General features: G+C 47.9%; 7 protein-coding genes across 7 annotated transcripts; 3 read left to right on the top strand and 4 right to left on the bottom strand.

Moving 5' to 3' along the window:
* Window positions 1-846: 846 nt before the first annotated feature.
* On the top strand, window positions 847-3,397 carry BC939DRAFT_458398 (uncharacterized protein). The gene is made up of 4 exons (XM_051556594.1): window positions 847-1,550; window positions 1,679-2,096; window positions 2,210-3,056; window positions 3,176-3,397. The coding sequence occupies exons 1-4, from the start codon at window positions 1,044-1,046 to the stop codon at window positions 3,306-3,308; spliced, it is 1,905 nt and encodes a 634-aa protein (XP_051409881.1). The 5' UTR covers window positions 847-1,043; the 3' UTR covers window positions 3,309-3,397.
* Window positions 3,398-7,266: 3,869 nt separating this feature from the next.
* BC939DRAFT_399739 (uncharacterized protein) lies at window positions 7,267-7,467 on the bottom strand (the record flags this gene model as incomplete). The annotated part of the gene is made up of 1 exon (XM_051552496.1): window positions 7,267-7,467. A coding segment is annotated over one exon (201 nt), but the record flags the coding sequence as incomplete, so codon positions are not given.
* A 6,788-nt stretch (window positions 7,468-14,255) lies between these two features.
* On the bottom strand, window positions 14,256-15,134 carry BC939DRAFT_479073 (uncharacterized protein; the record flags this gene model as incomplete). The annotated part of the gene is made up of 3 exons (XM_051558815.1): window positions 14,256-14,695; window positions 14,974-15,025; window positions 15,099-15,134. The coding sequence occupies 3 exons, from the start codon at window positions 15,132-15,134 to the stop codon at window positions 14,256-14,258; spliced, it is 528 nt and encodes a 175-aa protein (XP_051409879.1).
* A 998-nt stretch (window positions 15,135-16,132) lies between these two features.
* On the bottom strand, window positions 16,133-16,964 carry BC939DRAFT_530755 (uncharacterized protein; the record flags this gene model as incomplete). The annotated part of the gene is made up of 2 exons (XM_051561584.1): window positions 16,580-16,964; window positions 16,133-16,283 (listed from the first exon to the last, which is right to left on the bottom strand). Exons 1-2 carry the CDS (start codon window positions 16,888-16,890, stop codon window positions 16,133-16,135), a joined length of 462 nt encoding a protein of 153 aa, XP_051409878.1. The 5' UTR covers window positions 16,891-16,964.
* Window positions 16,965-19,685: 2,721 nt separating this feature from the next.
* Window positions 19,686-23,128, top strand: BC939DRAFT_505177 (uncharacterized protein; the record flags this gene model as incomplete). The annotated part of the gene is made up of 12 exons (XM_051560621.1): window positions 19,686-19,742; window positions 19,925-20,004; window positions 20,100-20,149; window positions 20,245-20,356; window positions 20,443-20,573; window positions 20,666-20,755; window positions 20,839-20,883; window positions 20,976-21,175; window positions 21,295-22,501; window positions 22,586-22,727; window positions 22,823-22,901; window positions 23,009-23,128. 12 exons carry the CDS (start codon window positions 19,686-19,688, stop codon window positions 23,126-23,128), a joined length of 2,313 nt encoding a protein of 770 aa, XP_051409877.1.
* A 358-nt stretch (window positions 23,129-23,486) lies between these two features.
* On the top strand, window positions 23,487-24,846 carry BC939DRAFT_239178 (3,4-dihydroxy-2-butanone 4-phosphate synthase). The gene is made up of 3 exons (XM_051550926.1): window positions 23,487-23,688; window positions 23,788-23,905; window positions 24,260-24,846. The coding sequence occupies exons 1-3, from the start codon at window positions 23,628-23,630 to the stop codon at window positions 24,732-24,734; spliced, it is 654 nt and encodes a 217-aa protein (XP_051409876.1). The 5' UTR covers window positions 23,487-23,627; the 3' UTR covers window positions 24,735-24,846.
* On the bottom strand, window positions 24,847-26,269 carry BC939DRAFT_239174 (uncharacterized protein). The gene is made up of 2 exons (XM_051550925.1): window positions 26,237-26,269; window positions 24,847-26,098 (listed from the first exon to the last, which is right to left on the bottom strand). Exon 2 carries the CDS (start codon window positions 25,958-25,960, stop codon window positions 24,959-24,961), a length of 1,002 nt encoding a protein of 333 aa, XP_051409875.1. The 5' UTR covers window positions 25,961-26,098; window positions 26,237-26,269; the 3' UTR covers window positions 24,847-24,958.

Below are 26,269 nucleotides of genomic sequence, written 5' to 3'. Positions count from 1 at the left end.
AGGATTCTTAAATTTGGATTACATGCTGCACTTTCAGACTCCGCTGTGCTATGGTTTTGTCGGTTGGACTCGCAACATCATGTCTGTGGACCAAGGATGACATATCCTGATCTACAGAGAAGTGGTGCAGGCGAACATCAAGGACGAGGACAAAGGCTATTTTTACACACGGTTCCAGGATCATTGCTCATCCATTACAGCAGTCAGCAATGATAAGGAGCAACAATTGGAGAGCATGAAAAACGGTTTTCAGATGAGCCTTGAGGAGCCGCAGACGAGTATGGGACAGTTGCAAACGAATATGGAGCGGTTGCAGGCGAATCTGAAGAAGGATCTGAGGTAGGATCTGAGGTAGGATCTGAGACAATTGCAGCAGAGATCGGACAGGGAGTACGAGGCGCTTCAATTCCAGCCAAAGATCTTGGTAGAGCTGCTTCAGTAAAAGAAGTATTGGAGCTCGTTGTTTGCCATGGGTATGATGCGGGCAGCTTGGTTTTGCTACAGGCCCCAGACGCCAGAGTAAATAAATATAACGCATTGTTTGGGGTGCCCAGTACAGCGAGCGGCCTGGCGGAGCCCGCATTCAACGCTCAGCAATTGACATTCACGCGGACATTCTCTAAGCTTCCCTTTACAGCCTGTGTGGGAAGTATATCGATAATGGTCTGGGCAAGATAGTGTTCGATGCAAATGGCATGGGATTCGTTTGTGTTACGCCCACACGCTGCGGACTATTTCCTTCCCACGCATCAATTTTTGTTGCTGTGTGTTGTTTTCCACCATCAGAAGACCGGTTTTTTGATTACTCTCCCACGGGGGCGTGACTCATCTGGCGGTCATTCTTCTTCCTTTTCTTCTTCCACTCCACATCTCATCACAAACACTCCATCAGACTCCATAGCACGACATCAGAAGGGAAAGCATACCAGGAAACACAGCGAGACGCTCCAGAATCAAGACGCACCGCTGCTCCAGAGAACCCTCATCGTCTGGAGACATACATTCCTCTATAGCCAGCACACATAGACACACTCCACTCTACGATGCATCACACTTTGCTCCCAAGGCTGCTCAGAATATCGGACCCCACATCCGTACCCACATCGCTTCTTCAACATCCAGTCCTGAGACCACGCAACACAGCAACTGCAGCCCCACTCGTAGTCCCTGTACGGACTTTGAAGCAAACAGCCAAACACCCCGCTCGCCACCACCGCAATATTAACAGTATCAATGGCAGACCTAATACAGCGTCTACTGAAGGCGCAAATAGCACCGCTGCATATTTAAAACGCAGTCTATGGATCCAGGCCCCGACTCGCAGCAGCAGCAACAATAAGGTCAGCGGCAACTATTACAACTACTATCACTCTGGTACATCCGCAATCACAGCATCGACATCTCATCTTTTGCAGACGATGGATATCCGTGCCCTCAGGACCGCGGCGATGGCAGCGACGAACATGAGGATGGCCCGAGGCTTCTACTCGCAATCTGAACAGCGTGAATTGGACGATGTGGTCTCGTTTTATGACGATAAAGTGACCCAGGTATGAATGAGGACATTATTCACACAATTTTCGCATGATGTCCATTAGTATCCGACTATTTAATTACCTAAGCCCAGGATTGATTCGCAATTGACCTGGTTGTTGTTTTTATTGTTGGAATATGATAGTACGCAAATCAAGAGATCCAGACGGTCACCCTAAAAACGCTTTTGGGCCTGGGACGCTCAGGATTATCACCATCATCAACATCATCGGCAGCAACAGGGTCGTCGGCATCTGTTCAGGATCAGCAAAAGCAACAGAATGCGGCAAGCGATCTTGAAATCAATCTAGATGTGGCGCGGTATGCACGCAAGGAACTGCCGGTTCGTTTGGCACGTTTGATCAAAGCAACGCAGAAATTGCCCTTTATTGTAGGCACGAATCCATACATCAAGCGAGTGTACAAGCTTTATTATGACTCCTTCCAGACACTGACGGTTTATCCGGAGCAGATTCGGAATAAGGAAGAGCTGGATCGATTCGCAGCCTTGTTGCAGGGATTGGTGGCATCTCATGCAGATGTTATCCCGATGCTTTCGCAGGGTATGTAAGAGGGAAAACGGTGGATTTTTGTTGGGAAGGTGCATATGTGCTGGTTGTGTGAATGTATATTGCCATCATTGCTACTAACTGAACTCAATTGGCCTTGGCAATAGGATTTTTGGAATGCAAAAAGTACATGCCAAAGGAAGACATCAAAAAGTTCTTGGACGGAATGATTCGTGCTCGTATTGGCATCCGTCTGATTGCAGAGCAAGCCATTTCCTTGAGAGAACAACGGGAAGACGATAACAACGAAAGTAGCATCAACAGTAAACAGGGTCACCCCAAGCACCAGAGCGATGTCGTGGGCGTAGTTCATACAGAACTCCGACCTGCAAACCTAATCAAAACATGCGCCTCGTTCGTGCAGGAACTCTGCGATATCAATTATGGATCAAGCCCCGAGGTCGTGATCAACGGACAGACTGACACAACTTTTACCTACGTCCCTGTTCACCTCGAATATATCCTCTGCGAGCTACTCAAGAACGCTGTTCGGGCAACGGTTGAACAATCGCAAAAAATTGGACGCTCAGCACTAGATCCTCATGGGCGTAATAGCCAGAATCACACCACACAAGGGCGGCCGTTGTTCTCGTCCGCAGCAACCGCGGGATCTGGCAGCAAGTCGAGCGCAGTGATTGTGAACCAGGACGATGATCAGGACGTAACGAAGCGGCCGAACGAATTTGGTCACCCACCCGTCGAGGTGACGATCGCGCAAGGTGATCATGAGATCACGATTCGGATCCGGGATCACGGTGGTGGTATCTCGAGAGAACATTTTGACGCCATCTTTGATTATTCGTTCACGACAGTTAAGAACGAGAATGATGCGGATGGGTCGATGGATGCAGGCGCTGGAGATTCTCCTTATGGTGTCGATAGCATCTTCAAGGGTGTGAGTCGCTTAGCCATGCAGGCGGGATTGGGTGGACCGATTGCGGGACTCGGATTCGGGTATGTCCTCTAGATTTGTTTGTACTATTGTCCGCATTTTGTGACCTATGACGGCTTGCTAAAGACGATCCAGCTAACATTTTTATAACTGCTCTCTATCCACTTTCCCTTATCTATAGATTACCGCTGACGAGGATTTATGCACAGTATTTTGGCGGAGACATACACCTGGTCTCGCTGCAGGGATATGGTTGCGACGTATTCCTGAAGTTGAAGCAGATTGACGAGACCTTGGAGGATCTTCAGATTTAAGGATCCATCAAGCCATCTCTCACGCTCAGTAGAATATAATATTTGCCTTGTTTATTAGTATCGGTCAAAATATATATTTCACTTTTATGGGTCAACCTTCCGCCTCTTGATACAATTGGCGCCGAGAACATTCACAGCCGGTGCAGACGACGACGCTGTAGCTGCAGTTGGGGAAGCATCTAAGGACACATCCGCTGGGGCAGCTGTTGTAGATACTGTTGTTCCTGTCGTTGATGCAGCTGTAACCTTGCGCTTGATCATACTAGCGCTCAAAACATTGACCACTGAAGCTGCTGTCGCACTTGGGGCCTCCTTGCGCTTGATCAAGTTGGCGTTCAAGACATTGATTACCGGCGCAGCATCTAGAGTCTTGCGCTTGATACACCCGGGTGTCAGTGTATGTACCGCTGGTGTTGTCGTCGTCGCTGTCGTCGATGTTATGTTGCCCTGTTGCGCTGGACATGCAGGAATTTCCTCCGCATGGCGTAAACGGACCTGGGCATGTCCTCGTTGGATCCATGATGGCCATGCAGAGGTGGGCTGTGGAGCGCTGTATGATAGTTGGTCCTTCGCTGTCACCGCAACCTTCTCCTCCTTCTCGCTCTGCTGTTTCTGCTGTTCCTGCTTCTCAGACTCCCTCTCCTTCACGATCTCTTGCTCCTTCTCGGTCGCCCGTTTCGCCCAGATATGGACACGACGGTTCCACAGTCTCGTCGATTCCTGGGCGCTCTCGAGTGTTGAGAAATCTAGTCCAAGCAGAAAATTAATGACTTTTGTATAATCATCCGTCGTTCCTGCTACGGGCACGGAATCCGATGTTGATGTAGTGGTCATCTTCGCAGTCAACCCTTCTTTCTGTTCCTTCTCCCTCTCCGGCCCGGGTTGCTCTCCTTCCTCTATGACACGGAAGAACCCTGTGATCTTGCCTGCGCCACTCTCTTCGCCGATCGCGGCCAATTCCCAGAAGGTATCGATATTGACGAACCCGCCCGCGCAGGAGGGGGACTGCATCATGCGTGATTTCGGGTCATCCGGGAACTGTGGGATCAAGGTGTGCGCCATCTCTTTAGAGCCCTTGTCTGGGTAACCGTAGGTCCATTGGAATGGCGATGACAATGGCGATGATGATGATGATGATGATGCTGTTGTTATTGAGTAAGTGGAAGAGGTTGACTGAATGATATTTGTAGCCTGACGTTCGGTCTCGATGCCGGGGATCAACCACCACCCTTGTACCTTTGTTGGGTCTCGTCGCTTTTGGTCCGGCCACGAATCGTTGCTGTTTATATTGAGGGTGTAAACGGAGTCGATCATATTCTTCCACCATCGGACCAAACCTCGGTCATTCAGAATATGTTTTCCAGTGTTCTTGGCAGATTCTGCAAATAGGTATTGTGGTTGAGCGCGCGCAAAGACATAAAGCGATTTCTTGTAAGGCGTATGATGTCCAGATGTGGAATGATCTCCTGTGGCCCTGTCTCCTGAGGACTGCGATGTCGAAGAAAGTGTCAATGCAGACATCTGCGTGGTCGTCGTACTTCCGATGCTGGAAGATGATATAGTTTTCAGTTCGCTGGATCGCATGGCCCTGAGATATCCGTGGACCAGGGCTCGGACGGGGCTACTGACTCCCCGTGTGTCGAGACCTGGTAAAGGCCAACATCCTGAAGTATCGACCTTTGCGATGTACACGATCGACTCCGCTGGCTGTCTCTGCTGCTGTGTCTCGGTATTTTCGTCGTTGGTGCTGTTATGGTCGAGTGGGAAAAGTGTGTACTCGAGGACTTCTAGACCCGCCACGAGGACCGCTCCGTCCCCGCCCTTGGTATGTTCCACCTTGTCGTTCTCCTCTTTCCCAGCCTCGTCTTCATCGAGCTGCTGTTCCTTGCTCTTGGAACCGACAGACACAAGGATGAGTCGCTCCTGAACGGTGATTCGCCGGTATCGCTGCTTCTGCACACGGGGTGGGAAGAGTTTGGTACATGTCCGGGGGAGTGTCAGGAAACTGTTGAGCCGAAACTCGTACTCCTGAACCGATTCGGTCTCGTCCTGCTGTTGTGTCTGCGCATCTGCACAAGTCCTCGTGTGATTAACCGTCGTTAGGAGTTCATGAGCAATGGCGCGCAACACTGGATCGCTGGCTTCAAGGCGATCTGTTTTGGACATCGTGCTGAAGGAATGAAGCTTGCATGTAAGGGTAAGACTTTTATTTTGGATGGCAGGAAACGCGTGTATAAAAGAAGCGTTGTTTTGATGTAAAGCGCCCGCCACAGCTCATTGGCCAACGCAAGACGCGTCCAGTGATTCAGGGGCAAAAAAAATATATGTATAAATATCGACCGTGCGTCGATCGTGAAGATCTCTTTTTGGTCCTTCCTAAGCTATCTGTAACTGCATATAAAGGACAAGCAATTCTATACGAAAAATGGAAAAAGAACTAGACACTCAGCATTTTTTTGGTACTAAACAATAAAAGAACTGTACAAGCGAAGGATTCATAATGAAAACACGCTGAGAAACAAATGAGACAAATAAACAAGCAATTGCAATCGAAGGTAGGTGGTATACGTGGCAGCTTGCAATACTAGAATACAGTAAACAGGGAAAGCAGCCTTGATAGAAAACATTAACCATAGGTGGTGACAATCTGAGCCAGGTGCGCAAGTCCAGACATCTCCTCACTTGGCTCCTGCTTATCCGAAGGTCGACTTCTCTTGGCAGATGGTGCAGACACCGAGTTCGACGATGCCGAAGAGACGGAAGTCATCGAGGACGCTGATGACACAATTGAAGACCGTGTCGTCGATGACATGTCTTCGTCTTCGACAGCTGCAGCAGCACTATGGTAATGAGACAAGTAGCGGGACTGGGGCTCCGTACGGCTGTCACGGTGCTCGCCGCGCTGTTGATGATTATGGTGGTGGTGGTGATGCTGCTTATCTTGTTGCAAGCAATCATGGATAGGATCAAATCGGTGTTTCGTCGGTGTGTGTGGCGTTGACTGAGGCAAAGAAGAGGCTACAGCATTGAGATGACCGCCTTGAGTTTGGTCAAACGCCTTTCGATCTTGGCCATGGACCGACAAAGGAGGGAGCTGATAGTTGCTATGAGGTTGATTCGGCTGAGCATGGCCAGCATGCTGTGCGTTACTTTGGCGTTGAGGATACTGGTACTGGTGTTGGTGTAGCCCAGAAGATGCCTGGGTCTGATACTGTTGAGGGTACTGCTGCTGTGCGTGCTGTTGCTCGTGATAGTCGTGGTGGGAATAGTAACGGTTATGCTCGGCTGAAGGTGCCACGCCTTCCATTCGCTCAACGTCCTGCGATTGAGGCGATGTGGGGGAGGCGAGAGTCGAGTCGGATCGGTGGCGGATACTGGGAGATTGAGAGCCATCGACGCCATATTTTTGACGCGTATACAGGTCATGCTGACGAGACGCTGAAACATGGGGCATCGGTGGCACATAAGCCGGCTGCTGATGGTACACCGGTGCCTGGGCAATCGTTGGTGTCAGCGGCGAAGGTAGTGTGCCTTGCGCGCCGATCTGTACCTCGCCTTGTCCATGCTGGTGAGCCGTCGACACCGCCTGGACATTGAAATGAGGCATAGGCGTATGATGCTGGTGCGTCTGGATAGTACCCGAATTTTTGTGCCTAAGGCCGCCGCTATTGCTACTACTGCTGCTGTAGCTCTCTGAGGAATGACGAGCAGCCTCGAATGCATTTCCGCTCCTATCAAATGGATTGAATCTTGGCGGCGAGCTTTGTCTTGAGCCCTGTCGAGAACCGCCCAGTTTGGCAATGTGCTGATGCTGCTGTTCATGCTCTCCCACGTAGTGGCCAATTACTGGGCTGTGCTCTCCACCTAGAACAAGTGTCTCTTGAGAACTATTAGCCATGCTGTCCAAGCCATGGCCCTCTTGCTTCTTAGATGCACCGCGGCGTGATTTTGGAGAGATGTGGGTGCGGTAGTGCTGCATCATGTTGTCTTGACGAGAGAACTTGCTGGGGCACCCGGGCATGAGGCAAGCGAAATTACGTTCGCCAGTATGGATCCTGTTATGGCGTGCAAGGTGGCCACTAATCGAGTTCGTTTTGGGAACAAAAGAGCATATCGAGGTTAGAGATGTTAGTCTATTGTTTACCCCGAGACGGTGCATAATACAAATCATGCAAAGGTGCATTAGTGAGTATGATACGTACCTTGTAGTGAAACACTTGTTGCAGCCTGGAAAAGAGCAAGAGTACTTGCGTTTGATAACGTTGGTTCCGGATGCATTTGCCGAGTTAGGGTCAGACATCCGCTGACAAGACTCTGAGTCGTCAGAATGATTATCCTCCGAATAAGATCGCGAGAAGGGGTATGTGGGCGATGCTACCGAGGCTGGTGAATTGGACGAAGCGGCTGGCCGAGCGGATGTTGAGATTTTTGGTGATAAGGCCGAGCCGCTGCTGAGACTTCGGCTTCGCTGTGAGGCCGCTAACATACCCTTAGGTGATTTGGAATTCGCCATCTCCAAGCTGGAGTAGATAGGCGTGGACGCATTGGTGAGGGATGACGAACGGCCTGCCTCGAAGCAACTTTCTGGGTGAAGTTTACTATCTTCGCGCTGTTGATTTTGTTGGTGGTGACGGAGGGGCTGGAAGCGTGGTGGGCTGTGATGCGAAACTTGTGTGTGCTCTTCTGAGGGGGTATCTCGACGGCCAAAGGCGCCTTGGGGATGAGGCGACTCCACGAGGGGTAAGCGTGGTGAGGGTTGGTGTCTCGGAGATGAGCAGTGTTCGGTAGAGCTATCGTTGAGGATGCTAACTTTTGCGCCCGTGGCATTAGTGATGGACAGACCTGCAAGACGTTTCGATTGCTGGTGCACAGCGGAATCTGCTTCAGAATGGCTCATTGTGGATGTAGAGAGTTCTGGAGACTGGGGACGGGAGCTGGAGCGGGCTGGATGTTGAGCCTGGTGGTTCACAGGGCTGGGAAAGGAATTTGAATAGGAAGAAGTGGAAGGGGCAAGGGGAGTCGCAGCGCTTGACATGGTCTGCTCTATTGACCAGGGTTTTTTTGTAAGGCGTTGTACGGGATTATCCAAGACCAGAAGAGGACGGAGAAAAAAAAAAGAGGGAGATGAAATGTGTAGGGTCTAGGTCAAATTCGAGGGTTGTCAGAAGAAGAGATATCGGCCTTGTCGCTGGACTAGAAAGCGAAGAAAGAGTAAAGACCTGGTTAGGGACATGCTGCAACGAGGGTGATGGTGGTGGGGCAGCAAGTACTGCAGTCTACGGAGGAATGTCTGAGGAAAACCAATCCACCAGTTTCTTCATCCAACAAGTAAACAAATAAGTAAACGTAAGCGGGGAAAGGAGTTTTCTTATTGCGTTCATGGGAAATGAGAACCACCAGAGTTTTGAAGAAGGGAAAAACGGGGCTCAGGCACAAAAAGATAGAACCAAGGCTCTAGAGGAACCAACATGGCCCCTACTATGGATTGTGTTCTAATCCGCTCCTGGGACCTGGACATTAATAAGAAAAAAGCTCCAGCTGGAATTGAAAGAAAGAAAGATAGTGCTGGAGCTGGAGAAAAAAGTAGATTGTATGCCACAGATACTAGTTTAGCGGAAGATAATGTTGTGCAGGGAATAAAAGGATCGCCTGCAAGAGGGGGGGGTCAAACGGTAAAGATAACAAAACAGGGTGGAAGCAATTGCAGGCGTTGAGGGTGGAGTGTGAGAGGGAATGTGAGAGGGAAGATGAGAGTGCTGTGCTGTGTTGCAGTGCGAGAGGAGGGAGGGCAGGAAAATGAAATGGCTCGTGTCCCAAGCGAGCACAGGAGTCATTAAAAATAACTTAACAGGGGTGGTTAAGACTTAAGGCAACCTGGCCATTTTAATTCATTTCAAAGTTGGGGTTAGGGATACAAGGGCAATTGATTCAATACAATGTATTCTAAACCCATCAATATATTCACACTCTGCAAAAATAAAGGCCAACTCTCCGGGGGTAGTATGCTCACGTAGGGGGAAGGAAACAACACAGAATTGCAGATAGATAGATTAAAAGAAGAATACTTTTTTCTTCTCTTGCTTTTGCGCCTGCTGTGTTTCTGTAAAATCGCTGTAGACGGGTAGACGACTGCAGGAGAACGCTGACCAAGACAATCAAAAAGGGTAGAAGAGGACAGTAGGGATAGAACGAAAGACAGGAGGACGTGAATTAAGAAAGAAAAAAGAATGGAGGCAAGGAAAGGTTGATTGCTGGCTATATATTTTATAGTGCTACCAGCAAAGACTCGGAAAGTGTGCTAAAGACCATTATCTACTCCATCCATGACAAGGTTGGCAATTGCTGTCTTCCTTACATATACCGCGGCAGGAATACACAAAAGGCTGGTGCGAATCGGGATCGTGATGTGCCTCGTCTCCAGTTGAGAGGGATAATTAAGTTGTGTAGAGAGGAGAGAGAGAGAATACGGAAAGTGATAATGGTGAAGTTGGAACGGACAAGTGTCTAGGGAAAAAGGGAAGCAGGAAGGTGGTCTGCCGGGGACACGAAGGACAGGACAGGGAGGTGTGGAATGAGGATGAGCCAGATGGTGGGGTGAACACTTCTGGGTGCAGAGGATGGGGCGGTGTGGCAGGGTATGGGCTATGGGGGATGACCTGAAAAGAGAAAGAGCGCGGGGAGGGAGGGAGAGAAGGAGAGAAAGAAAGAGAAGGAAAGAAAGCAAGGGTGAGAACCAAGGAAAAGGGAAGGAACTAAAGAAAAGAGCAGCGAGAAAGACAGGGTTTTAAATACAATGATTACTGTTACCGAATAATTCATATTGAGTCGCACCTCTACTGTTTGTTCACTTACACACTCCAATTCAGTTGGCCTTCAATATAAACGAGTATGTATAATATGTATTTAGGCCATATGTCCCATAGTCCATCGACCCTAATGTGCCTGATTGTCGGCCATGTTCACATTATTCACATTGACGGGCGAACGGATGATTGCGCGGGAGGGGAAACGGACACACAAGCCGTTCCTCACTCCTCTCCCATTCCCTCTCTCCCTCTCATTCCCTCTCTCCTCTCTTACACGCACACGCCAATCTCTTTCTTTCTTTCATCCCTTCTCGCTCTCTCGTTCGCTCGCTCTCTCCTCTCTCGCCAGCACATTTGATTGCAAAACTGTTGCAGTTGCATATTTTGCATATTATATCAATCCATAGTCTACGCGCCTGGCCTTGGGTGTATAAGCAGTACAGTGCAGCTTAGCACTTTTGTGGAGGAGACTTGTACAGCTAGACCAGGCCTTGTCTTCCTTTCTCGCAGGAGACTTGATGCTGTGGCATGGATTGACAAACGGGCCATGAACTCGACCGAACAAGCAAAAATCGGCGCTGATGATGTTTAGCCCTGCAGTACCAAGAAGAATGAAAAAACAGTGGACAAACACGCACAAACACATACAAACACACACACAAACACAAATACAACGAGCAGAAGGACACACAAACGCTACCCGTGTAGGAGAGACAGACAGGGTCCTCCCTCCGACTCTCTTTCTCCGACTCTCTTTCTCCCTCTGACCACGCTTACTTACGTGCACCCCTTCACGGACTAGATGCTCCGTCTATCCTGAAGTCTGATGTCAGCAAGAAGAGGATAAAAAAACCCACCTTTGTTACCCCATCGTAGGTCACCATGCATCTTCCCTTACTCTCTGTCATTTCGCTATATCCATCATCTGCGGATAATTTACACGGGTCTCTGTAGCGAGCCTGTGCCTCCTCCGTCTCTTTCTGCCCGTACAGGTATCGATTGTTAATTACAAAGACTTGTTAACGGCGCCTGAACCGGCTTCTCATTCCTGCTGTGCCCAATGGCCGTCTTAAAATGCGCCTTTCTGGTCCCTGTATGGCCAATGCAGAGTGTGCCCTTCGCTTTACAAATACCTGCATCCTGTCAGAATGGAAGAGGAGTCCGATATCTCGAGACCAACTGGGCCTTGTGTGTAATTCTATACTCTCCTACATAGATTGATGATCCTTCCTCCTCTGACCTTTTGATCCTTTGACCCTTTCTCTTTACGCTGGAATCTTGCTTCTCCGCTCAATTTACGTGGCATTCTGGCGTGTCATCTCCAGTTTACACATTGACCGTTCCAACAGACCCTTCGATTGCATCCCTTTATAACATCGTGCTCTGGGTCTGATTTGAACTTGACGATCCTTCGCCATCCCCTCTAACTCTTCTTTCCAGAAATAACAGTATAGCAGAATAGAGACGGAAGCTGACTGTGCTTGAAAACTTTGTTTTTCTGGTGTACGATGGCTCTCAGTCCTAATCCCAGGGATGCGTGCAAATATCTCCTTAGTCAATGGTATTCATGTGTCCAACCCAAGTTTAAAGCGTGGGGCCATTTTTTTTTCTGGCACGATTAGCGGAGAGGCTGGGGCGGTAGTTTCTTTATGCAAAAGTCGACTTGCCTTCAGTCGAAACCGTTTAAAAGACTCCTGCCATTAACTTCTGAAAATTAATCGCTCAACTGGCACCGGAATTTACCTCCCCGTTCCTGGTCATTCGTCACCGAGATGAGCATCGGCGCATGTACCCGTGTGCTCATGCTTCATATTGACCTAATACATGCACATCAAACCAAGCCCGCAAGACATACACGACATCCTGCTTACTATGAAGGTTGGCCTGGTCGCTTTGTCTAAATTAGTCCACTGCTGCATCCTATTTTTGCGTTTGGTCTGAGAATGACAAAGCGGCCACCATTTATCTCATGAAAAGTGCTATAGCAGCATCGAGCTACACGTGAACATACGCGCTCTCCATCTGTTCCTTGAGAACTGGCGCCGGAAGCAGTACTCGTCTATATGATAGGTCAATCCCATCCTTGCTTCGCTATTTTATCAATTTGTGTCTCCCAACCTCCCGCCCTGCTTGTCTCGTGTGGGTGATTACCTGCACGTTAAAAAAAAAGAGGGTTCAATTCGAAACGGTCTTTGAATGCTATCCCAACGTACATGGCGGATTGCGTTATGGAGGCTGTCCATGAACATGTAGGGCACTAGACAGATGGACTGACTGACGGGAACAGGTCCCTGGACGTGTTGGTGAATGTATCAGGGCAGGATGGGTTGCTTAACGTTCAATACCAGCTCACGATGGCGCCCTTATGCCTGCCTCATTTTATCGTTGAAGTCGATATTTCTGCTAGTCTACTGTGCCCCTGGAGATGGATTAAATAAAAATAGTCTTGCATTTAAACCTGTACTTGGAATACCACACTGTCTATATCTGAAGCCCCTTTGTGATGTCATTTGTAGCGTGTTTGCTGGGTGAAGGTGCACTTCCAGTGCCAGCTTAAAACACACTGGAGATTTATTCATCCAGCAGATGCGGTCTAGATCTCGAAAGGTTTAGTCCGAGTTGATCATTCGCCGTGGCGATCGTCTGTAGGGTGGACCGGGTGTATAATACTCTCAGAAGAGTCAGCAGAGCGGACAAAAAAAATGGTTATGGTCCTGGTACTATAGCCAAGCAACAAGGTACCCACTTTGCGGTTCGCAGCATGATGATAGTGATGGGGGACAAAGATGGAACCAAAAAACATGGCAATGTCATACCATCACGCACACTCCTTTCCTGTAGCATACACTAGCTAAAGAAACGGAAGAAACTAGATGTGGATGATAAAAGATCAGACAGGATGTCAGTCACCTCGTGGTTGTATGTTTGTTTATCTCTGGGGCGATAGATCTTCCTGTTCTCATACTGGAGCGGAATTTGTAGCTCCACAACAGACTTCCCCCTCTTGCTAGGCTAGACCCAAATTTTATTTGCAACCTACTGCATGGCCGATCGCCCTGTGTGTGGGCGTTAGACTGCTCCTCTGAATCGGCGACAGTGACGATGATGGAGGAAGGACAAAACGAGGGGACACTAAACCAAAAGTGGTCAAGGCTGATGTACTCGTCGCTGTACCTGAGCAAGAGCACAACTTTGAGTTTCACTCTTCGTCTTTTCTAAATGTATCACACCTGTACCTGTACCACCATGTCGATGCAGTCAACGGGAACGTGTACTACTCCTGTGGATTTGCATAGGCACCATATTCCTGGCATGCAACGTCGAGACCGTTTCTTATCCAGTCTTCTGCCCTCACTCTCTGATTCCCGCTTGGCGTCAGGCCAGGACTGACGACAAAGTCCATATCCACTACTCGGCTGACACGTCCGGACAGCCAGAAATTGAGGGAAATAAGGGAGCCTTCACATCCTGAGCCAACCATCCTCTCTGTAATGCATCCTGCGTTCAATACCTGGCTCTTAGCAGAATATTTCCTTTTTCGCAAGAATCCAGCACCGCTGTGGGACTCTTCTTCTCTCTTTCTCTGTATGGCGACAGCTTCATTCGTCATCTTATCACGGTTATTTAGATGGCACCAGGATCTGCATGATGGATATGTATGTAGTTTTTTTTATCTGCTGCATCGTACATAGTCAGCATTTTGTTCCGCTACACCATTCCTTGTTGACAAAGAGTTCTTCCTTTGCGGTAAACGAATGGGTTTAATTTTATCGGCTCATTTTACCTCCTGCACGACACAAACCTGCACCCATCTTCATACAAACATTAGCCATTATTAGTAGCGCATGGTCCCTCCTTATGGCGAATTGTTCTGTTCCATGAAATGCAGCAATATCATCCAACAACCTCCTGTGGCGTGCATTAATCCAGCTGTGAATTAAAAACAAGAGCAGGTGAGGAATAAGCAAACAAGATAATCGCAAAGATCATTCGTTGTTGTATAGAATAAAACGCACAGAGTGTGTGGAATGTGAGGCAACAAAGAAGGCATTCTTGAGTAAAAGCAGCCAGAGAGACGAGAGCCACACCATTGAGCGACATGCAGAGGTCAAGATAAAGTTAATTAAGGTTGCAAAATGAATCAATCTATCACACAAAGGCGATGGCAAATGCCAGGAGAAGTTGACAAATATCCGAATGCGGTACAAGATCCATGAGTCGTGCCATAGCTGCCTGAATATGGATTGGCCAGAGTCAAATACCGCAAAAATCTATGTAATGAGCACAGGAACAGTCGGTTGTATGGCACTATAGGGACATCAACAATCTCACTGTATCCTTTCCAGGCTCTCTCATGAGCAATCGATTTGCCAGCAGTGTCGACTTTGCGACGGCATGGTACCATAATACCCTCGCGAGATCGACGAACATGTGGCGTATACAGGTACGTTGGGGCGAGCGATCCGTTATCTAGCTGCTTCTCGACGCCGGATCTCATCCAAAGTTCTTGCGAATGATCTTCATTGTCGATACGATGTCTTGCGACTAAACTCTGGCCGCGGGGTGTTTTCGCTAGGCTTTCTATTCCACAAATCAGAAGACTGTGGCTGCATTAGCTTCACGCCTTATCAGGTACTCCAGACGGCTGCCACATAGTTCATCCAAACTAAACGCCTGCGGGTCCTGACTCTTTCCCTATCAGATAGAGCATCCTTAGCAGTGGGTGCGCTTAAAAAGATGTCGCTACGATTAGCAGCCGAGGTGGGTTATGACTGGTTTGATATTTTGTTCATGTTATCATAGGACTAAGAGCCGCTGGACATCCGAAATCAGGGGAGCATGACTAGCTTCTTCGTCACCTTGTACTCCGTTGCTGAACCTGGCTTCTCCAACCTTGTGCTCTTCTACTGACTACATGTACACATAATTGAACAGATTGTTGCTCATTATTTATTTGCATGATTTGTGTATTGAGCACACTAACCTTGTAGTATCTTAGCCTCTTTTTTTCCATAACCATTCGCTTGGGTTCTGTAGAGGCGCTTTTCTCCTGTGATTGTGTGAGTCTTTGCCACTCCCTGGATACAGCACAGCGCCATAAAACCCTGCTCCTATTTTCATTTGGACTTGGAGCACTTAATCAAACTCTGCACACCATCATGCATACAAACACGTACCCCGTCTTGAAACTAATGTAGTCCCTCAAGTTTATCCACAAAGTTTATCCACTCATCCATGATGACTGATACTAGACTATCTTGATGCGTGTTTTTAATTCAAGGGGAAAGGGGAGGTGTAGTCTATGATGTCCTACAACTTATAGTTGAAGCGTTAGTAATAAACTACCAGAGCACCGAAATGACTATTCTATATCCGTCTTCATCTTATCATAATCCCCTCTTCACTTTGGAGGCCCTCGTAGCATCGTTCTCGGCTGTTGAGAACTTGAAGTTGACTCTAGTGCCTGCTGACTGGCGGTGATAGTAGTGCTGGTAGCACTAGGATGGGGAGTAGCTCACAGAAAAAACACGGGCTGGGCTTGTTGGACTTGTTGGGCTTGGACTTGTTGGGCTTGGACTTGCTGGACATTCTGGCTTTCGTATGCCACTCGAGGTCAGGGATAAAAATTATATTTTGCATTGAAGCATGGTTCTGCAGGGAAAGTTGGGATTCCAGGAGAAGGATTGACAAAGTCAAAGGTGTGCAATAGCGAAATGAAAGCGCATTGCAAGGTAGGGAGCGATGGGAAGTTGCCAAATGGTGCGGGTTTATAGGCATTAACACATGCATGCACTACCAAGAACGCGAAGCCTTCTGTTTCGGCAGGCCTTGAATGATGGGGGAAGTAAGAGGACAAGGTGTGATTGATATATCTCTGTCTATGGTTAAGGCTAGCTCGCGTCAAATCTTTTATTCGTGCGTACAGAATAGACCCTGCGGAGTAATCAGCTTGACGCGTCTTCTGCCTCCGTTGCATTATCTTCTGAACTGAGAGAGATTGACAAAGCAATGGATCGCTCAAAATAGCCAACTTCCATGGTTTTGGTTACAGTAGGATTCGGCCATATACACAAGCATGGCATCCTTATACTTGTCAGACCGTCGCTCTTGAAGGTAATGCCGCCTCTTGGCCTTGATATCCTCGGTCTCGACAAAATTCCTAGTGTTCCTGACATCCTGATAACGGAAATCCATTTCTTTATCAACAAGCGAACCACTTCCTTGATTGGAATCTTGAATTAATCCGCGAATAGCGCCTTGATATGGTTAAAAAAGACTCTAAGGTTAATAGGTTGTCCCTTGGTGTTCATTTCCGTTGCGATTCCTCGAAGGTCTGAAGCAAACGAGTGAGAACCTCATGTAATAGGCCGTTTGTATAAAAGGGTCCGATGTCGTAACAAGTTTCGCGTTCTCTTTTTTCCTTGCTCCTCTACAGACACCCTTTTTCCTAAAGGCCGTTTATACTTTTTGATTGAAACGAACATATTGCTGGGAGGCGTGATCTTTCGCAATTCTCTGATCTGGCTCTGCAATAGCTTGGCTTTCTTCTGCAGCTTCTCAGTCATCTCCAAGGTCTCCGAGGCTATTGGCTCTTCTTCTTCCTCCATATCATTGGATAGAGTTTCTGAAGGAGGGTCAAGGCAGGGGCGTTTTCTTGAAGTCCTCGTGGATGATTTGTCCGACGAAGTAGCATGGGCTTCAGACAAGGACATGGCTTTGGCAACCTGTATATCGTAGTCGTCGAAGCCATCTTCCACAGCATCCAAGGTTTCCATGAGAAAATGGTTTTTGAGAAAAACGCTCGCGGCTAGTGTAAGCAGACTGGTGCTTGAGAAGGCAACGGCGTGCTCCGGTGTGCAAAAAGTTGATTCCAGTGGTGATGAAGAAGAGATGACAAAATTTTGTAGCGATATAGATCCTTCAAAACAAACGATGGAAACGCGCTGTAAAACCCTGCCATCTAAACCCAATGGAGTCCTTAGTGACTTTGTAGAGCCGGGGGGGATAGCATTCGTATTGGAGGAGTGTTTTTTTTGTCGCGTACAATCCAATTATCCTTGGTGGGTCTTTACATGGACAGACGCGCGTAAAAGGAAATAGAATAAAAATAAAACCACATCTTACGCCCCACTGAGGGAAGCAGGACGATTTTCACAAGGAGAAAATTCATTCCGAATATTTTTAAGTTGTAAAAGGATTCAGCATGCGATACACGGCACCTCAAAATAAGAAAACTGTATGGCAATGATCCGCAGCGACTGGGTAAGCAACAACGATGCGAACCTGAGCTCTCAAACCCTAATTTTAAGAAAAAAAAGTAGTGGAGCAGAGATATCGCCATGTTGGTGGCTTGATTTGTATCCAGGGATAGATTGTTTTTTTTTTCCTGTGAATAGGTGGAGAGCCGGGCGTCATCTTCACACACTCATGTCTCAAATCGCCCTTCCCCTTTTTTTATCAATATCAAACTCAGGATTCTGTTGGCGCTAAAAAACTGTCGGTCCTGAACTCAATGATCACAACTGCGCCAACAAGTATCCTCCTTCGTTAGTCGATATTCATATCCATCCCGCCTTTGGCAGATAGCTGCATGAGAAGATCGCTTCTCTTTTTTCTTTTTTTGCAACTGCCGTCGTAATTGCTTATTCAAATACGAAAATCAAAAGAAAGCAAACTCCGGGAAAAAAAAAAGCTGTGCGACAGAACTGAGATTAAAAGACAGAAAGAGCCCGGTGTTTTAAATAAACGGCAAAAATAAGGTAATTGCCGCAAAGTTAAGGATCCAAAGGGTAGCCTTTTTCATCTTGATCCATCTAGTACAGTCGGAAGTGCACATTGTGTCTGCGAAGGCCCTCCCTGACGAGAAATATCCTTTTCTAGACAGTAATAAGGACGGATTTCGACATGAAGATCTTCAGCCCAGGATTTTTTCAACGACGGCTGAATGACAAAAGAAAAAAAAAAGCTTCACACGCTGTTAAAAGGAGATGTCTTGATAAATAACCCCCTAGATTTTTAGTGTAAAGTGATCTCCTTGTAGTCTATCTATCATCAAAAATACAGTTGCCGTTATTTTGGAACAAAGTGGAAGGCATATCTTGAACCGGGAAAGAAAACCCTGGCAGTATTTGGTTTCTCGGTATTTTGTCTCTGAATTTCGCCCCTCTGTCCTATTCTGTGCCCTTGCAGCTCACTTCCAGGGTTCAGGTTTAGAGTGGCGTCAGCTGTGCGTACACATGTGGGCGTATTCTAATCTATGACATGGCAGTCTGTGAGTGAATTATGTTTCTGTGGAGGACGCACAGGCGTGCAAACCTATCAAACCAAGCGATACAAGACTGCTTTACAAAAAGCGGGGGTCTTTGCTCGAATGCTGAAAGTGCCTCTCTTTTTGTGCGCGTTTTGTAGTCTCTCTTTTTTCGCAAAAGCGATACAAAGCTGTAATTGTTTATTGCACAAAGACGAATTATGTCGGCGTGCGATCTCGCTTTAAAGAGAAAAATTATCGTTGTATCGTTGTATCGTTGTAGCACGGCCGATGGCCTTATCGGTTATGCCTGTTCAGCTCTTTCAGCATCTCAAGATACTTAAAGCTCTTGAAGATGAAAGATTTGGGAGGATATACTTTGATTTTACGCCTTAGCGCGGTGAGGATATGCAGCACCATGCACAGTTTTGACCATCCCAAGAGGCGGAACCACGCTCGCCTTATATGCACCATAGCCCATTGTAGAGGAAATTCAAGGATATCGTTACACAGCTCCCCGAGCTACCAACCTGCCTAGATACATCAATTGGGTCTTAGTAACCTTTTCTTTTTGGTTTTGAGAGGTACCTGTTGTCCTTTAATGGTTGTTATCATCAGGGGCCAAAGTCTCACACGTATATCTCTCCGCGGACGGCTTTTACACACTTCATGAAGTTTCATAGAGCCCCCTCTTTGAGTGCATTATCATAAGATGATGGGGTTCAGTCAGCTCATTTAGTGTTGTTATCGTATGTGTAACAAACGAGTATATGTGTATCTTGAATCAGACGAGCCAAGTTGTAATTTGCGTTTGGGGCAGCTCGCATATGCTCTTCCATCACGATTCGGGTGGCTCTCCGGGACAAATGAGGTAGAACTCTTTCTGCTCGACGCGTTATTCTCAGAAATGACGGGCTACTTTATCGATTTCTTATTTTATTTTGGTTCTTGGGAATCTGTACTACGTGAGCCTTACAGGTATCGAAAGAAAATAAAAAATAAACGAACAAAAGCGATCCTGATCTGGCGATAGCGGCGTAGCCAAAGAGGCTTTCTGATATGAAGCTAGAATATAAACGTTGATAGACACTCTCAGCAACGTCGAAGGAAACTCAGGTGAGGAATGATGGAGGTCGTTTGGTGAATTTTTTTCATACCAAAAACGCGTTCAAAAATGAAATTGCGGTAAAACGTGATCTGACTGTCTTCTCTTGTTTTGCCTTGGCAGTCATACATGGAGAACATCTAAAGCGACCACCACTCTCACCACCGCCAGTCCTCAACTACCAGCAACATCCGTGTCTTTCTACATCGCCACGACTGATGGCTGCACACACGTCTCGCCGTGGCGGGAAGACCGTGATGGAACTCCCATACAAGGTAATAACCTCAAATGGAATGGAGCATCAGCATTACACAAGGATGACCTCGTCAGGCTGCAGATGGGGTTTAATGTGTCCAGGGCCCAGCAATGAGCGTTTTCGGCTCAACCCTCCGCCATCAATCTTTCCAACGTACTTCTTGTTCTGAGGCCCACATTTGACTTTATGCTTTGTTTGCAGCTAGGAGATTTACACTGGGCAGCTGACCACAAGAGTAATGAGGAGGGTATCTACTGTTATTGCGGAAGGAACAAGGCTTCGTAAGTCGCGATGTATTTTGAGCGATATCCTGAGGTCTCTATTTCGCATGTAGGAATTTAACTGTGCCTAAAACACCCTGACCCCACACTAATAGAGACGAGCCGATGCTGCCCTGCCAAAGATGTGGTCAACTTTTTCACTCTGGTAAGGCGGGGTCGTTTAATCAGACAACATTTTGCGTTTATTATCGCCAATATTCAGGATACTAATGAACGCGTTTGATATTCTCGCTCCTCTAGGCTGTGTATCTTGCTTGACACGGCCGTTGTTAAAGGGGGATGAGTTCTTCAAGTTTGAATGTTCTGTATGTACGCAAGGCCCAGAGTTCTTCGAAAGGGCCGCCCTTAGCTGGTAAGCGAAATAGGCTGCTCGCTAAATCTTTGGTTGGTTCTAAGCAACATATATTGACCTCAGACTTTCGATTATCATGATTTCAGGGTGATTTTGGTTCATTTGGTTCTGTACAACTTGATGGATACGCATCCTGAGCAACAATACTTTCGTTGGAAGGAGGAAATCTGCAAGTTTATTGATGACTATTGGTCGTACTTATTGCCGGACAAAGAGCGTAAGATGTCTTCGCCCCATTTTTTTTAATATTAGATGGGTGATCCGTATGCCTTTATCGTACCCACTGACGTTTCATCTTTGGTTAAATAGAATCTCCTACTTGGAACAACACCGTGGCCAGCGTCTTGTCCGTACAAAACCATATATTTTTGTCTGGAGTGGAGACTAAGGGGGCATCAGGTATGGCAGGCACTCTTCAGCCTTGAAAGATGGTATTATTTTCTCAGTGTACAGGACTTAACCAATATGTTTTTCCGTGTTAGGATGGTGGACATTGATCGAAAAGGCTCCGCCAGACAGGAATAGAAGTAAGCAAACCGTTTAACCATCGACTGAGGCATTGAGCAACGAAGAAAGATATTTCTAACACCATGCCCTTCTTGTATCTATATTTATGTAGAATTGAAACCAAAGAATAAGGCATCACAGAAGCCTGGCACTCCTAGAGTTACGGGCCAAAAGAACAAGGAGAAAAAAACGCGCGCGAAGGGCACACCATTGAAGAAAAAGACAAAATTCGACGAGACCTCCTCGGACGACGACTTTCACACTTCGGCCAAACCTAGACCTCAGTCATCGGCACCAACGACCAGGATCAAGGTAGAGCCCTAGTTCGGCCTTTGAACTCGATTACAGTCTACCAGCTAGTGCCCTGGGTAATAAATTGTGGTCTAATCATGGTAACGCCGACTGCCTTTTCTTTTACTTGTCATCAATAGAACCGTCAATTTTCACTTTCTTCAGGATCTTCGCTATCTTCGGCGGGTGATTCAGATGATTCTCTGGATGATGATAATTTCTGGAAATCAGACGATGAGAAAGAGATCCGACCGCTTGTGCATCTCCACGGCATCCCTGCTTGTATTCATCACCATTTCAACCCATCAGGACTGGATTTTTCTGGAGGACCAATTCATCTGGAAGAGATTTTCCGGCTCACGGATCTCATCGACGAGAGATCTCCAGGAAGGCTGATCCACCGAGTGAACAGCCTTGGGAAGATGTCGATCGGTGGCAAAAAGAAGAAAAGGAGGTCAAGTGCGGGCCTCTCTGCTGATTCAGGAGCGTTCTCCAGATCTGACCCGACCACGGAGAGCTTTTCATCAAACGATACCACAGCAAACCCCACACCAATATTGAAGCTCCAACTGTCGCCCGCGGACGCGGCCCCTAAACCCCCGCCGGCATTGACGCTTCAACAGCTACAGAGACAGCAGGAATGGCACATTTTGCAGGTTATCGAGGACGCATCTAAAACAAAGGCATTGCCCACTGTCGCAGCCAGATTCAAGCGGAAACTGCATCTGAAGAGATTAAAGGCGTTCTTGCATCTGCCTCTGTTTGACATGGAAGGCTATATGCGCCAGCACCTCACCTCGCCCCTGGATCTGACGCCACTCTCGAAGCATATCCCGCCTGACCCATACGAGCTGCGGAGACTGCGTGAGGAGCAGTTCCGCGAGAATATCCAGAAGATCGACCATACACCATACGGAAACTCGTTTGCATCGCGTCTACTGGGCCAGCCCGCGGAGTGTCAGACTCAGAAACCATGGGAGCCTCTCTGGAAGAGTTCTTTCTCTGGCAAGGTTTTGAAGGATTTTATCTGGAGGGACTACGAATCCAGATCTGTGATGATGGACGTGTTGGACGAGATCAAGATGCGCCAAGGTCGTCCCGCAAAGGTGCCGTGGGCAAATCTTGGAGTCGAGGGACTTCAGGGTCAACTTGCGAAGAAGCGGAGGCGAGAAGAATCGCCGGATTTCGGCCAGGCGAATGCAGATCAGCAGGACTGGGATGCGCAGAAACAGGACCGACAGCGTTTGATTGAGAGTCGGGCCCCTATCGACTATTGCTACTTCAGAAAGGAACATCTTGCGCAAGTGAACGAGACGTTATGCCGCCGGTTTTGGCCTGGAATTGACAGTAAGTTGCAATAGCTTGCGTAATATTGTCTTCCCGTGGCATGCTTACTAACCGGGATCGATTGTTGTTTTGAACTCGTGATAGTGACGGAGGCGCTGCAATATCCAGAATACTCTGTCGTTGTTCTATACAAGCGTTTGGTGGTCGGATGTGCCTTTATGACACCGGAAGGGTACATTACATACGTAGCCGTGTCTGCTGGCTGGGAGAAAGCCGGTATTGGACAGTAAGTGGTTGAATACTGGACTCTAATTGAAACCTCGCAAATTTTTTTTTTTTTTTTGTGAAAATATATTAACCCTAGCATTTTGGTTCGTATAGGTTTATGCTGTATCACTTAATGCAGGCATCTGAAGGGAAGGACATCACACTGCATGTCAGCGCGAATAATCCAGCGATGGTAAGGACAGTTGGAGTTATGTCCTTTATAATTTTCTGTCGTGTAAATGTATCTTCAACTGATCATAAAATGTTCATTCAAATGGCCTGTTTGTGCTGGCTCGTTAGATCATGTATCAAAAGTTTGGATTCAAGCCGGAGCAGTTCTTGATTAACTTCTACAAGGAGTACCTGCCCCAGAACAGCCTGATGTGCCATAACGCCTTTTTTGTGCGGTTAAGGCGGTAGGCAGTATGCGAATAAAAGCCCATTTTTACGTGAACGCATTCTGCTCCACAACAATGAAAGTGAAAACGCGACAGCTGTATGCTGCACGTTTGCCTGTTTGATTGTTTTCTCCGTTGTTCCATCTTCAACTACAACGCGAGGTCCTCTACTACTCGCAATAGAGTTGAAGGCATTTGAAATCAATGGCGATTTGTCATTATACATTGCGGCGAAGGGGGAACCAAGAACAAAAAGCCACTTCACTTGCAAAGTAAATGAACCAATTGCTCATCTGCTGAATCGGACTTGTGCGCTCGGGTAGGACAACCAGAACCAGGATACAGGACCAAGAGAGTTGATATAAAACCACTGGCCAAACCCCACTTTTCCACTTTTTTCAACTCTCTCTCAGTCTATTTACGTTTACCTCAATCCCACCATACTCAGCTCCAGCTCTACCAATTTCTATCGAGCAAACGATCCAGCCTGTTTCACCTCTGTTCATCATATCGTACCCCACATGGTCCAAGAAATGTCACACGTCCGGTTCGATTCTATCGAAGACGCTATCAAAGACTTTGGTAAGAATGGACTCTTTAGCTCCACTGCGAAGGAGGGCTTTCATTTGGTGGTTTATTCTCATCTTCTAATATTCAGCCTTTGCATTTCTCAATTTATAGCCGAGGGCAAGTTTGTGATCGCTGTCGACAATGAGGACCGTGAGAACGAGGGCGATCTAATTATTGCGGCCGAGAAGATAACGACCGAGCAAATGGCATTTTTGATCCGCCATTCAAGGTACAAGCGAGTCGATTTTGCTCTCTTTGTCAGACTTTTGAGTCAAGGGGCATCAGACAACGGCAATGTGTTTTCTCGGATCGGCAAAAAAAAAAAAAAAAAAATGCGCCCAAAGCGACAGAACCACCATCCGCAAGGCAATACCGTAAGGGGAAAGCAACCACGGTCAACTTGCAACAGCCCAACATCTATTTCTTCTCACATCAACAAGAAACAGGAACAGTATAGATAATACCACATCTCGCAACAACGAACACACTGAAGAGCTGCGCGCAATTTAGGAGAGAGGGATATCGCTGCTTTTATTTTTTTATTTGTTATCTAACGCTCCAGCGCTTACATTTTGCAAAATAGTGGCTACGTCTGTGTGCCAACCGTCGCCTCAAGGCTAAAGGAACTCGAGCTGCCTCTGATGGTTCCCAACAACCAAGAGCTCATGAAGACCGCCTATACGGTCTCGGTTGACTATGCCCACGGTACAACTACCGGCATATCTGCCCACGACCGGGCCCTTACCGCCCGCTCTCTGGCAGATCCAACAAAGACCGCCAAGGACTTTAATCGGCCCGGGCATATCCTCCCTCTACGCTATGCAGAGGGTGGCACGCTACGTCGGTTCGGTCATACGGAGGCCTCGGTCGATCTGTGCAATCTAGCCAAGCTGCAGCCCGTGGCGGTGATCTGCGAGTTGGTGAACGACCGTGATGGCTCTATGGCCCGCAGAGATGATTGCTACAAGTTTGCGAAGATGCATGGCATCAAGTTGATCACGATCGCGGATATTATCAAGTATCGACGGGATCATGGACTTATTGACAACAAATTTTAGAGACCTGCCAGGCCACAAACTTGGTTGTACTATGGATCGTTTACTGCACACCTCATTGTAATATTATGTGAATAAATCTGAATTTCGCTCGACGCCAGACCAGCACTTGGTCCTTTTCCTGCGCGAGTTGCCTGGGCATGAGGCTTTATATCTCACTTTCTTTTTATTCTTTCAATAAACGGATATATGAACTGATAATAATGACATGTGTAAAGAAAGGGCACCTAGTACAGCTTCTCCCTCAATGATGCGAGCATCTTCTCCAATTCTTGGATGCGCGCCTGTTGCATTTGATCTTTGTCCGCCAACAACGATCGTTCCAACTCAACCTCGTTCAACTTGGCTTCGAACATCGAGTTCTCGACCTCCAATTCGGCAACTCGTTGCTCCAAACCCTCCATCTTGACCAACTTCTTATGACGCGAACGACGGGCTGCATCTGTGTTTTTGGCGCGCTTCAACGCGACCTCGTCCATTTCGGAAAGGTCTTTGCCATCCAAGACCGATGGTGGCTCCTCACACGCCCGGTCGCGCTTCAAGCTGCCGCGGGGAAGCGACGCAGAGCGGTAGGCGCTTTTGTAGGTCGTGGCCTTGACAGAGTTCGTTCCAGGGACGGGCGTCTGGGTGCTACTCAAGATTGAGAGCGACAACCTAGGAGTGGAAGGCGCAACCGAGGGGGTCGCGGATGAAGCACGCTCCGAGGCAGCAGGAGTCGCTGGCGAGATTGGCGTCATCGCGCGGTCAGTGTGCCTGGGCGACATAACGGGCGAAGGAATAGGTGCATGGGCAGCGGGCGTGGCAGGCGCAATGGGGCTCAACGGAGCAGTTGCGTGTCTCAATGGCATCTGGAGAGCCATGGGAATGGAAGCCAACAACGACTGGGCCAAGACCGCAGTCTCCAAGGACTTGCTCCAGGGTATGTTCAATGCTGCGGCGGCCTGTTGCACGGCTTCAGGGGTCAATGGCAACATGGACGCGGCAGGGGTAGCCGTGGCAGCGGCGGCGGCGGAAGCGCTGAATCCAAAGATGGGGCCAGTGTTCGAGGGCTGCTGGACCTCGGGGAAGAGAGCCATGGAAGCATCAAGATCCGTCGACTGGATCAGTTCAGTATCCGAGGCAATCGAGTCGAACCCAACGACGGGCGAGTCGCTCTCATTCGAGATACGCGGGCTGTTGTTGCTGCTCGAGTCTGAATCGGAGGAGCACAAGGACTCGTCCTGGCTCATAAAGCCGACCTGCTGAAGATCGTTAGCGAGCCAGTCATCAAAGAGGGTAGCTGAGAGATCGCTGGTGCCAAAGATGGCATCCAAACTGCCAAAGTCAATGAAGCCCTGTCGAGAGGTGCTGGCGGCGGCGGTGCTCTTCTTGTTTGCGCCTACAATCAAAAATCAGATTTATTTATTTAGTGTTTTGTGGCAGACATCAAACAGCAGTCCGATTACTCATATCTGTCATTCTGGCAACCTTAAAAAAATTGAGAGCAGAGCAGACACATAACATACCTTGGAGGGCAAAGTCAAGGGAATCCGCAGACT

Source organism: Gamsiella multidivaricata (assembly GCF_025024155.1).
Source record: "Gamsiella multidivaricata strain RSA 2152 chromosome Unknown BC939scaffold_54, whole genome shotgun sequence".
NCBI classification, from domain to species: domain Eukaryota; kingdom Fungi; phylum Mortierellomycota; class Mortierellomycetes; order Mortierellales; family Mortierellaceae; genus Gamsiella; species Gamsiella multidivaricata.
Note: the sequence above shows the minus strand (reverse complement) of the source record. Positions and strands in the feature narration are given on the sequence as shown.

Coding starts and splice junctions, on each gene's coding strand:
- BC939DRAFT_458398 (XM_051556594.1), top strand. CDS start 1,044: ATGCATCACACTTTGCTCCCAAGGCTGCTCAGAATATCGGACCCCACA. Junction 1,551..1,678: donor ATGACGATAAAGTGACCCAG/GTATGAATGAGG, acceptor GGAATATGATAG/TACGCAAATCAAGAGATCCA. Junction 2,097..2,209: donor TATCCCGATGCTTTCGCAGG/GTATGTAAGAGG, acceptor CCTTGGCAATAG/GATTTTTGGAATGCAAAAAG.
- BC939DRAFT_239174 (XM_051550925.1), bottom strand. CDS start 25,960: ATGAGCCAGGACGAGTCCTTGTGCTCCTCCGATTCAGACTCGAGCAGC.
- BC939DRAFT_239178 (XM_051550926.1), top strand. CDS start 23,628: ATGGTCCAAGAAATGTCACACGTCCGGTTCGATTCTATCGAAGACGCT. Junction 23,689..23,787: donor AGACGCTATCAAAGACTTTG/GTAAGAATGGAC, acceptor CTCAATTTATAG/CCGAGGGCAAGTTTGTGATC. Junction 23,906..24,259: donor TTTTTGATCCGCCATTCAAG/GTACAAGCGAGT, acceptor TTTGCAAAATAG/TGGCTACGTCTGTGTGCCAA.